General features: G+C 36.5%; 1 protein-coding gene across 4 annotated transcripts in view; it reads left to right on the top strand.

Moving 5' to 3' along the window:
* The window catches only part of LOC126257893 (AMP deaminase 2), a 470,969-nt gene that overhangs the window by 408,028 nt on the left and 50,740 nt on the right, over positions 1-12,201 (top strand). For all 4 annotated transcript variants that reach the window (XM_049955599.1, XM_049955600.1, XM_049955601.1 and 1 more), the window contains one exon: positions 9,227-9,353. In XM_049955599.1, coding sequence (XP_049811556.1) covers positions 9,227-9,353 — 127 coding nt within the window. The remainder of the gene's footprint in view (positions 1-9,226; positions 9,354-12,201) is intronic.

The following is a 12,201-nucleotide window of genomic DNA, read 5'->3' as shown; positions in this document are numbered from 1 at the left end:
CAGGATAGAGTAGCATGGAGAGCTGCATCAAACCAGTCTCAGGACTGAAGACATCAGTCCACCAGAATGCCAGAGCAATTTCAACACAGAAAAGTGCAGTCCTACGATATTTCCCTCCCTGACCACACCACTGAAAGAAAACCAACTTGAAATACATGCTCCACAATGTTTGATTTGTACCCAGCTCGGGAAATACTTCTCTGACTGTGTAAGTGCTGCCTTTCAGAGAACAGATTGCAGATAGATTTATAGAAGTGGCAGCAATTGCCAAAATGAGAATTGGCTCCATCATAAAGTATTCCTTGACCAGTTGTGGCAATTAGTTTTCCTGTGACCTGCTTGGTGATATTCCTATCCAAATAACCCATTAAGAGACCCCACTTGGTGCAGGATATAATGTTCCATCATAATTTAATAATGCAGATGGATGAAGAACTACGTATAATGATGCGGTCCAATCTGTACGCTGTACACAACTAGGCTTTAAATAACCACTACCCACACTATATTAATTTTTGTTATTTTTATCCAGCTTATTTTAAGAGGTATCCGTTGTAACATTCTTTCTCTGGTAAGTACAGTGATGCCCCATAACAGGATAATTTGAAACCTGCACTGGGACGATCAGCCCCCCAGACTCTGCCAGAATAAAACAATTCCTGACTGACAACAAACATTAGAAGTTTACCCCATCCTGCTTTGACTTTCCTTCACTTCTACTATCCTGTGGCCCTAAGGGCCAACAGCTAAAAGAGGCATGTGCTACAGACTGCAGAGTAACTCATTCATCCACTGGGACAGTCTGCTACCCTAATTTCACTCAGAATACATCAGATAAAGGAAAAAAAGGAAATCGATGACAAGAAAAATTATAAAATAAAGGTAGATGTGTCTGCTTTGACCACACCAGATCTAACAACCCTACCACAACATAGGTCAAAATTTAATAATGATTGTGGTGTTGCTCATTCTGCTAAATACTGCATTTTCAGGCGTCAACAAAGTTATTATGTGGCAGGTGTCATTAGAGCACAGCTAATAAAGTCATTTCATGTAATAATGAATAAACTAGGCACTCATCTTTTCATGTTTCCCATGGTGGTCTCGTTGTAAAATCATGGCTCAATCGTAGAAAATCCAGGTGGTGATGATTCTAAGCTCGGATGCAAAGAGGCCTAGGTTTTATTCTGCTATATTCAAAAGTTTTGTAGATGCGCTTCACAAACCATTCTTGAAGATTACACTTTTGCAGGTCAATGGTGATGTAAAAAAGTAATCACCACTCTGAATTTAAGTTACACTTCCTTTTTATTGCTTTTGTTGCAATATCATGTAACACACAAAACATCACTTCACAATACAAAACTTACCCGAAAACACCTTCCTCACTGTTAAAGCTCACATTTTATAAGCTGACTGCAATATGCGTCTTTCCAACATGACGTCCAAGAATTGACTTTTTCAAGGTCCAACTCTCTAACAACTAACTAATAATCGCTTACGTGCCCAAAAATCAAGAGTTAAAAGTACGTCAAAGAAAGAATACACATAAGAATAATATCATTGCAATACAGACATATCGATGTATTAAAGTACCTCTACATTAATGAAATCAAATCTGAATGTTGTCTCAGAAATAAGTTAACTACTTTACAGAAAAACAGTAGAATATTGCTGGTATCGAAAGGTTCAGGTGAGCTTCCGTAATGGTTACATAATTCAAGTACCATTACACAGACTCCCTCTTTCCACTGATTCAGGAATTATGTAAATGAAGCTCACTCTCCTTAACGTGGGGCCAAGCGAATAGTGAACCATGAACCATCTAAGACCACATTCACACCACCACAGATTAAGAATATATCCAGTGGAATTGTGATGGCTACATTCACCACCTCGTTACACTGAAACTACTATCCCTTTGTCCAGCAATTTGCGTTGCAATACAGGAAACTCATTTTCGTGTAACTTCTACTCTTACCTCCCTCAAATATCGAGCCTGTCTTGTAACCTAAACTGACTCTGAAAAACTATCAAGTGGAATGTGTTCTTGATGTGTGAGCTGTTTTTATGGACAACTATTGCTTATTCGAAAGAAGTTTCGGGCTTGAAGCCAGTTGTCATTTACTATACCTTGTGATATTTCGACTGGGCGCCTGCCAGTAGTCATCAAGTGAATCATTGAAGACTGACAGAGACTTCTCTTGTCCTGCTGTTTTATGTGTATTCAGTGCATGCATTAAGGATGTGGTGGCATATTGACCACACTAACTCGCAGGTAGCACCATCACCAGTGGAACTCCTGAACTGAGCTGTTCTCAGGATAACTGCTCACAGTGGCCATCAGTGTACTCTTGTGATCTTGGTGTGGAGAAAGTATTGGTAATAACAGGGTTCCACACATTATTCAGATTGTACTTGCTATCGTGGCACATCAGATTTTTTGTCATGTTTATTTGCATAAGCTCTTTATTAATGGAGCTTAAAAGAGATGTTATTGGAGCCACAATTGTCGTCTTATCATACTCCATTGACTGTCTTGTGGAGTACAATATTTAACAGTAACAGACTTGGTTGGTTGCAAATGTCAAGTATAGAGATGATGATTGGGGCAGTGTTCTTTCAGTGCTTGAGGTCTAGCCCATGTAAGCATATCACATTGATAAAGTATTTTGTACATTATAACTGTCCACAAAAATGAACTATACTTTACTGAGCCCAGGTGGTCTGCAACCTTAGATGGTGGATACAAAACTACTTAAACCTGAAGTTTTAGGAGGATTCTGGTTATCTTGAAAAAAATACTGGCAGCAAAGGGAAGACAAGCAAGTGACTTTGCTGGAAAGCTCTCTTCTTTATCCGCCTTCAAGGTTTTGACTTTTATTGATAGCATCCTGTGAACCTGCCATGTAGAATATCCATTTTATCTGCTCACTATCTTTAAGTGGGTGCGTTCTTTGGGCAGAATAGATCTTAGACTCTGTGTGCAAGTGTTTTAGGTAAACTATGAGTGTGTTTAAAACACTTGCACACAGAGCTCACACAGTCTCAGATCCAGACAGTTTGCTTAAGAGCACATGTACTCAAAGACAGTGCCAGAGAACATGGTTGTACATAACCTCATTATTTCCATGATTTGCACTAAACAAAGATGACAGATTTCATTTACAGCTATGATGAGTGGCAACCTTGAAAGCAGTTCCACTATAGAAAGTGCTGTCCATCACGTAATGTGGTCAGTCTGTCATCATAATGTTGTGGGATTAGGGAATATCTTCATCAGTCTTCAGTAGCTATTTGAGAATGACAGGTAGGTGCCCTGTCAAAATAGCATTGAGTTTAGTGAATGATTATTGGCTGGAAGCCTGAAGCTTTTATGAATATTCAGTTTGGTGAGAATTTTTTTAAATTTACAAATATTGTTTAGCAATACATTGAAGACTGTAACTGTACATAAAAAATTCCACAGAATTTTTATCATTTGTGTTTACTACCAACCCAATGGAGAGGAGACATTGCTGAAAATGTTAATCCTGATCACTGAGCTACCTCCACCAATTCTTATGTTGGGTAGTTTTGACAAACACCATCACTTGTGGAGTGAAACTCAAATGTCATATCAAGCCACTTTAACTGATCTCAGATCATGACTGACGTATTCTGAACTATTGCTTTCCCATGCATTTGATGAGATTTAAGGGATATTTTTGGTCGTATACCTTTTGGGCTATAGTCCTATGCTCCCCCCTCAGTCCACTGGAGAGTTCATGATGCTCGTGCAACATCATCACTTTATGATTATCTAGTTCTTATCACACCATGATGCAACTGGACTCCTACACAGATGTGCCATCAAGAAGGCTGTCTGATACATTTGACACTATCAAATAAGAGGAAATTTATGGCACTTTCCAAGGTACAACAAAGGCAATACTGTTTACAGGAGACATGAGGTTCTCATTTCCTTCAGGATCTCATGGTCCAAAAAATTTTCATGGTCGAAGGAAGAAATTGGCTTCACCATTAAAGTCATTAGATAGTTCTTCAGTGACACAAACATCACCTATTAATTGATAATTTAATCACCTTTAAACAGCTGCAAGGTGGAGCCCATTATCTATTCAAGCGTCAGAAAAAACTGTGTTGTGAATAAGCACATAGCCACTATCTGAACCTGAGGTCCCTCTTCTCAGGTATGTGCTGAGGTATGTAGCCTTTTTGAACACTAACTGTTGATAAAAGAAACAGATCATTTCCAACAAGAAAGGCTGGCTACCTGATACACACAGTTATATTTGTGATGTCAATATGTTACAGAATTTTGGAACATTTTCTGTGATTATGCATTATATGCATTTGTAGAACAAAAATTTCCCCTACAAAACTGTAACCGATCCCTTATATAGAAGCCTTGCAAAATACAGATCAGTCTGTTCAGCCCTGTATACCAAGATAGACAAAGGCAGTCAGGATGACACTCTTGCTTGACTTCTGGAAGGCACTCGATACAATTTTGCTCTGTTGTTTAGTGAACAAAATAAGAGCTTACAAAGTATCATTGCACTAGATTTATGACTGGAGAGAGAGAGAGAGAGAGAGAGAACTGAGAATGTTACCATTACTGAGATTAAATCAAAGATGTGGAGGTAACTTCTGGAGCACCCCAATGGAGTGTTATAGTGCTGTTACTACTTACAATATATAAATGATCTTATGGATAACCTTGTAAGCTGTATGAGGTACTTTGCAGATGATGCTGTTAACTGTAGGGAGGTTCCAATGCCAGAACATTTGTGTGAAGTGCAGAATGACTTGATGAGTATCAATGATTAGTACAGGAAGTGGTAGTTGACTCTGAGCATAAATAAATGTAACACGGCACATGTAAGTAAGCAAAGAGATCCAGCCCTGTTTCAGTATGCTGTTGGAGAAAAATCACTGGAAACAGTAAAAACTGTAAAATACCTAGGAGTAACCATCTGTAGTGACTGGAAGTGGAGTATCTACATAAAACAAATTGTAAGAAAGTAAGGTGCCATGCTGAGATTCATTTGGAGAAATTAAGGAATTGTAATTCATCTATGAAAGAAATGGCTTACAAAAAGACATTTTCAACCAATTATGAATATTTTTCATCAGTCTGGGACCTTTACCAAGTGAGATTAACAGAAGAGATAGAGAACATCCAGTGAAGAGTGGCACTTTTTATCACAGAATCATTTAGTAAGCTGAGAGGATTATGGAGCTCCTCAACAAACTCTAATGGCAGTCACCACAAGAGAGATGTTTTGTATCAGAGAAAAGGTAACTGTTTAAATTCCAGGAGCATATGTTCAAAGAAGAGATGGGTAACATATTACTTCCTCCCACATGTCTTGTGAAATGAACACAAAGGAAAAGAAGAGAAAAGTTCGAACTTGTAACTAACCAACTTCCAATACAACAGTATAAAACATACTTTTTTATTTTTGTATACTGCTTCTTTAAAATACGTAAATGAAACATATCACAGATTTGATTAAGTCTGTAGTTGTCTGTTACTAAAATGAAGTATAATACTTACCCGATGACAGGGGGGGGGGTTCAGATCTCTTTGCTGCAGTCTCCAACTTTCTGAGCTTAATTCTATGAGACATAGGTGTGGTTCTGTAACGAAATTAATGAACACATGACTTTTAATTTTGATGGAAGCTTAGTGGAAACTGAATACTTTTTACAATCAATCACACTGCTGTGAACATAGTCTAAACTGTTACTGCCCTGCACTCATATGAACCATGAACTGTACCGAACTGGCATGACAAATGCAGCCTCCAAGCTGTAAGTACAGTTTTAACAATTCAAACCAGTTCAATTACTGTTGATATTACAATTACTGAAATTAATTATAGTATAACTGGGGTGCACAGTGGCATACATAATAAAATACAGAACAGATATGATACTCAGGAATGCAATAGATGTAATATTTTTGTTTCAGTGTTTCAAAATAGATTTTTCTTAACAATCCAGAGTTAACAAATTTTAGTTACACATATAATTTGTTCTTTGATTACAATGAAAATGTTTATGGCATAATTCAGTGTTGGATATATTCATTTAGTATAATTATTTAACATTTGAAGTAGCATTCTTGTTGAAAGTGTGGTACAGTTTACATAGAAAACAAACAGTACTTATGCATAATTGACTAATAATAACATCATATTCAAGAATATCATAACACTCAGTAATTATCGTAAATGAATAAATAAAGGAATGACTCAGAGAATTTACGAATGTAAACAAGATTTGGTTTGAATCATTTGCTTAGCATGCTGTTGTTGGCTTCTATATATGCTCCTTGGTTATATTACAAGCTCATATGAAAATTTACAACAGCCTTTCTTCCCATGCAGCATTCATGAGTGGAGCAGAGAAGCAGGAAAATAATGGTACTGCTACCACCAGTACCCTCTGCCACACACAGTAAGGTGGCTTTTGGAGTAGAGATGTAGATGTAGATGACAGGTCAGAAGTCAAGAAGGGTGGGGGGTGTGGGGGGGCAAAGGCAAAGGCAACTGTTTACAGCTGACACATCTCTCCCTTATGTCACAGTATTTCAGCCCTTTTATGTTTATTTTAATATCACTTCCCACTTTGACTTGGCTCACTAGTTTAACTCAGATGTATACACAGAGGAACAATTGATATGTCCAGAAGGGAGCAATCAGTAAGCCAATAGATTGGTCACTTTAATCATCATCCGATGAAGGTTCAGTAAGACTGTGTGTCAATTCCAGTTGGGCATGCTGGACTTCCTGATAGAAGGCTGTCCTTATTGAGTGGATTATGACAGAACAAACTCCAATCAGTGGGGTTCCTGCCAACATGGAGCAGAGGGATGAGAAGATGTGTTGCTGTTTTGTATTTAATTCTAGCCTCTTTTGTTTTTATATATAAGAACTCCCACACATGCATGATGTAGACAATTTGGTAAAAAACTTGGTCACTAGTCAGGGAGTGCAAGTTATACACTGTGTGATGTGGAACCAATTCTTGAGAATAGTGAAAAAGGTCATATAATGAGTTTTGAGCATCCATCACTTTCTGCAGCATCTACGAGGTGCGGATATAAGATAAAGGAACTGATGCTGTCACAGAGTAAGATGAACGACAATTAGCTGTGAAGTGTGAAGTCATCTCAGTTGTATGTGGCATCTCTTACGTCTGAAGATAAATCAGTATGGCCGTGGCCTTTGTCTGTGTAAGAGCTGTTATTTTGTTTTGCCAGGAAAATGGTAAGTGTAATAATAGAGCAATGAATTGTCATCAAGTTTCACATGAAACTTGGAAAAACTGTGACTGAAACCAATCTTTTATGAAAGAAGTTAGTTTTTGAGTGGTTCAAGTGTTTAGAGATGGCTACGAAGACATTGAAGGTGACTCATGCCCAGAGCACCCTTCAATATCAGCAGTGGATGAAAATATCTAAAAAGTAGATAATATGATTTGGTATGACTTTTGGTTGAGTATTAAACTGATTGCTGAAACTGTAGGAGTTGACAAAGAATGAAACTGTAGGAGTTGACAAAGAATGAAACTGTAGGAGTTGACAAAGAATGAAACTGTAGGAGTTGACAAAGAATGCACAAGGCAAATTTTACATAAACAATTTCACATAAGAAAAGTATGTGTGAAACTGGTACTGAAAATTCTCATGATCAACCAAATACCATTGAAAATGATCCTAATTTCTGGAAAGACTGACAACATTTGATGACTCTTGGTTTTTCACTTACAGTCCAGAAACTCAAGTGCCAGTTCATGCTTTGGAAGGACCCAACTTCAGCTAGAGCAAAAAAAGCTTGAATGAGTAAATCAAGGTTCAAAGTGATTAATTGTGTGTCTTCACTGGGTTCATGAAGGTTAAATTAGTAATCAACATTACTACCGTGAGGTTCTTGCTCAAGTCCATTAAAATAAGAAAAAAGATACTGGAATTGTGGAAGAACAAGTCATGGGCTCTGCATCAGTAAAACGCACCGGCTCCTACAGTACGGCCTCGGAGTGTTAGACCACTCCCCTAATTTAATTGACCTAGCACCATGTGACTTTTATATATTCCCCAAGGTCAGATCTGCACTGAAAGGAACAAGATTACTATGTGCAGAAGCAGTGAAAGAAAAAGTGCCACGCTTCATCAAGGAGCTTGCAGAGGGAGACTTCCATCACTGTTTTCATCAATGGGAAAGTGGCATGAACATTGTGGGGATAGAAGAGAGGAGTATATTGAGGGTGACAATAACTAAATATGTGTGTTTTTGGAATAAAATGTTTTAGAGCAATAATCTTGTTATTTTATAGCCATACCTCATATTTAGCATCAAACAATACATCAATCAAAAGAAATCTACATCCAACACCTCCAGTGATGTAAAGTATCTTATCGCTATATGGCAACCTGACAACAGTATATGCTGCACTCCACTCATAGATGATGATGATGATGATGATGATGATAATGATAATGATAATGATCTGTAACAACAAATGTTATGCATAGATGTAATTTATGGCTACAACATTAGCACTAGAGGTAATTTAGCATATTACCTAACTAGCACTAGTTATAAGAATATGTTTAAAGACTCCTTAGAGGGAAATATTCGTAAATGATGGATGTAACTAATGGAGAACTAGGAAGTCTCCCAGATTTCATCATGGAATAGCCAATGTAGTGGTCCCATTCAGAAGTAATCATCCAGGTTTAAGTATTAAGGATTGTCATTTCATCTTCTCCATTAATATCCTTAATTCTGATACACCGCCAATTGAAAATAATAGATTGTCTGTAAAAACTATATGTTAATTACTGCATTTAACAACTGCTGAAGCTCACTTTACTATTTGTGTATCTATCTGACTATTGCCTGTATATACCTTTTTTGTCTTCACAGGGTTTGTTTAACATTGACAATATTTTTTTTTGTCAGTGTTGTTGAAACTGTCTTAAACACATGGAGTGACATGTGAACAAAACTTAATCTCTACTAATTACAGTGGGCATAAATAACTTAACTTTGTTGAAATAAAATTTTTGTGTTATGATTGCAAACAGAAATTGAATGAAGAATATTTCAAATCAACATTCATGTAGCCTTTTTTCAGTTTTTTCCCCTGTTAATATATGTATTTCACGTGCATACTTACTATATTAATTTGTTTTATTTACTCTTTTTTTCAGTGACATATTCAAATCGAACAAACTGATGGACAACTTTCAAGAAATACTGAACAATATTTTTTTGCCACTTTTTGAAGCGACAAATGATCCAAACTCGCATCCAGAACTGCATAGGTTCCTACAGTATGTGAGTGTTCATTAACATAATTTTATTCACAGCGTATAATAGTGCTTATTAGCCAACAATAAGAATGCAGTAAAATACATTTTTCAGATTCTCTTCTTCATACATTTATAAGAATGATATAATAATAACGAAGTTCCAAATGATTTTCTTGTAGTTAGCTTATTAAGCAATTTGTGTTTAAAATATTTGGCAAATAATGTAACTGAAGATATAAAGGAAGTCAGTCATTGAAGTTTTTAAATCTAAATGTTTTCATCTTAAAGTTACAGGTTCAGTGACATTTTTATAAAAAGGCAGCTGACGTGGAAAAATTTAATTTTAACTTTTTTTATCATTGTGTTATAAAATGCAGTCCACTTTATTTTTTGCATTCTTTTCCATTCAGCAGAGCTAATTAACGCACAAACATTGCTTTTCTTAACACTTTTATCAGTGAAACAAAAAAATTGTAAAATGTGTTGATAAGAACAAATGGCAGTGGCTGCGTAACTTCAGAAGTGCGTATTCTTATGATCTGTTGACACAGGGGAGGCATCATTGTGATTTATTCATGAGCTGTAATAGAGGAACTTCAGTCAACTGTAATACTTGATTTTCAGGTGATGTTTTTATTTTCATGTGGAGAGAATCTCCACATGAAGGTAAAAACACCACATGAAAATCAGTCCTTAATTTTTTTTATTTTATTTCGTTATAGAGCAACCAAGGACCACATCAACATAACTATTTGTATCTATCTTCCATCATCACCCACCAATCCTTCCATTTTCTCAGAATGAGCTCTTTTCCTCTCACATGACGATTTGACACCAGTTGATTTTCTGTTTGTTTTAACATCCTGAAAACATTTGAATTTCTTGACATCTAGTCTGAATTTGTCTCTGTTGAGTAAGATCTCTTGTTCAGTCTGCATTTCTCCTAATTCCTTTTTTTGGCTTGCCTCCCCATCATTTGCTTTGTATGTTTTCCTCAATAATTTTATGTGCTCACTTCTTCTCAAATGGATAGATTTTCCAATTACTGTGTGTTTTGGTGCTATACCAGCTGTTCAAAGCTTTTTTGTGTTAAGTGCTTCTTCACGTTTATTATTCCACCATCTGTGCTTTCTTTGCTTGTTCTGTGTAGCTATTTCAAATCCAGTATGTTTAGTAGGCTATTTTCATATGCTAAAAGTATGGTTTGGTTATTCCGATTGATTGTAACATATAAATAGCATTTACAGTCAATATTCTCACAAAATGTTTGTTATTTTTTGTAATTAAAGCTTAAAAATCATTCAAAATGAAGATCTGATGTCGTGATTGAAAAACCCTGTTATTGGCTGATGCTCTGTTGATATCACAGGCTAGGAGTAGGGTGTTAAGGAGCAAACAGTTAACTGTTTAGTGATGGAAAATGCAGTTATAACTTTTAAGTAACATTAGAAAGGAATTTTGTGAAAACTGATAGCGAAAGCCTTGTGAAAGTTGATTGGCTTGTGCTTCACCCATTTAGAGTGGCAGATTTCTTAGAATTTCTTGCATGTTTTTAATAAATTATTCCCCCCTACAGTCTGTCATAAAAAGATGACAAGTAAACTGAAATGGATAACTGCTGGTGTAAAAGTGTCAAGTGCCAGAAAAAGACAGTTCCATAATGCACTGAAAAGTTATACAAATTTAGATTTTATAAACTGTGTAGAAAGGTATAAAACTTTATTTAGAAGGGTGGCAAAGGCAGCAAATAAATGGCACACATACAAATAAATCAAAGGTGATACAGGCAGTTGTAAAATCTAAAGTTGGTGTCATAGTTGGCAGTCTACAGATTTCCAAAATCAATTCTTCAGAAATATCAGAATATTTAAATGTGTTTTCTGTTACTGTATCAAAATGAGGCATTGATTTAAGTAGATCATGTTCACAGGCAAGTTCTAACTACATTTGAATGAATTACAGCTAAATATGTAGAAAAGGTAGTAGTCTCCCATAAAAATAAAAATTTGACTGGATGGGATGAAATATACACTGCTGTTGTGGTATTCAGTCTGAAAACTGGTTTGATGCTATCTATCCTGTACAAGCCTCTTCATCTCTGAATAACTACTGCAACTTACATTCATCTGAATCTGTTTACTGTATTCATGTCTCCATCGCCCTCTCAGATTTTTATAGACCCACGTGTCCCCCCAATACTAAATTGGTGATCCCTTTATGCTTCATAATGTGTCCTATCACCTGATCCCTTCTTTTTGTCAAGTTGTGCCACAAATTTCGTGTCTTCCCAATTCCAGCCAGTACCTCTTCATTAGTTATGTGATCTACCCATCTAATCTTCAACATTCTTCTGCAGCACCACATTCCAAAAGCTTCTATTCTCTTCTTGTCTAAACTGTTTATCGTTCATGTTTCACTTCAATACATGGCTCAACGCCATACAAAAATTTTCAGAGAGTACTTCCATTACACTTAAATCTACACTCGATGTTAACAAATTTGTCTTTTTCTGAAACTTCTTTCTTGCCATTGCCCATCAAGAATTTATATCCTCTCTGCTTCTACCAACATCAGTTATTTTCTGTCCAAATAGCAAAATTAAAAAAATGGTTCAAATGGCTCTGAGCACTATGGGACTAAACTTCTGAGGTCATCAGTCCCCTAGAACTTAGAACTATGTAAACCTAACTAACCTAAGGAGATCACACACATCCATGCCCGAGGCAGGATTCGAACCTGAGACTGTAGTGGTCGCTCGGTTCCAGACTGTAGTGCCTAGAACCGCTCGGCCACTCCGGCCAGCAGCAAAATTCATCTACCACTTTAAGTGTGTCATTTCCTAATCTAATTCCCTCAGTGTGACCTGATTTAAT

The sequence above is a fragment of the Schistocerca nitens genome, chromosome 1, assembly GCF_023898315.1.
Source record: "Schistocerca nitens isolate TAMUIC-IGC-003100 chromosome 1, iqSchNite1.1, whole genome shotgun sequence".
Lineage (NCBI taxonomy): Eukaryota > Metazoa > Arthropoda > Insecta > Orthoptera > Acrididae > Schistocerca > Schistocerca nitens.
This window is presented reverse-complemented; position numbering and strand designations above follow the sequence as displayed.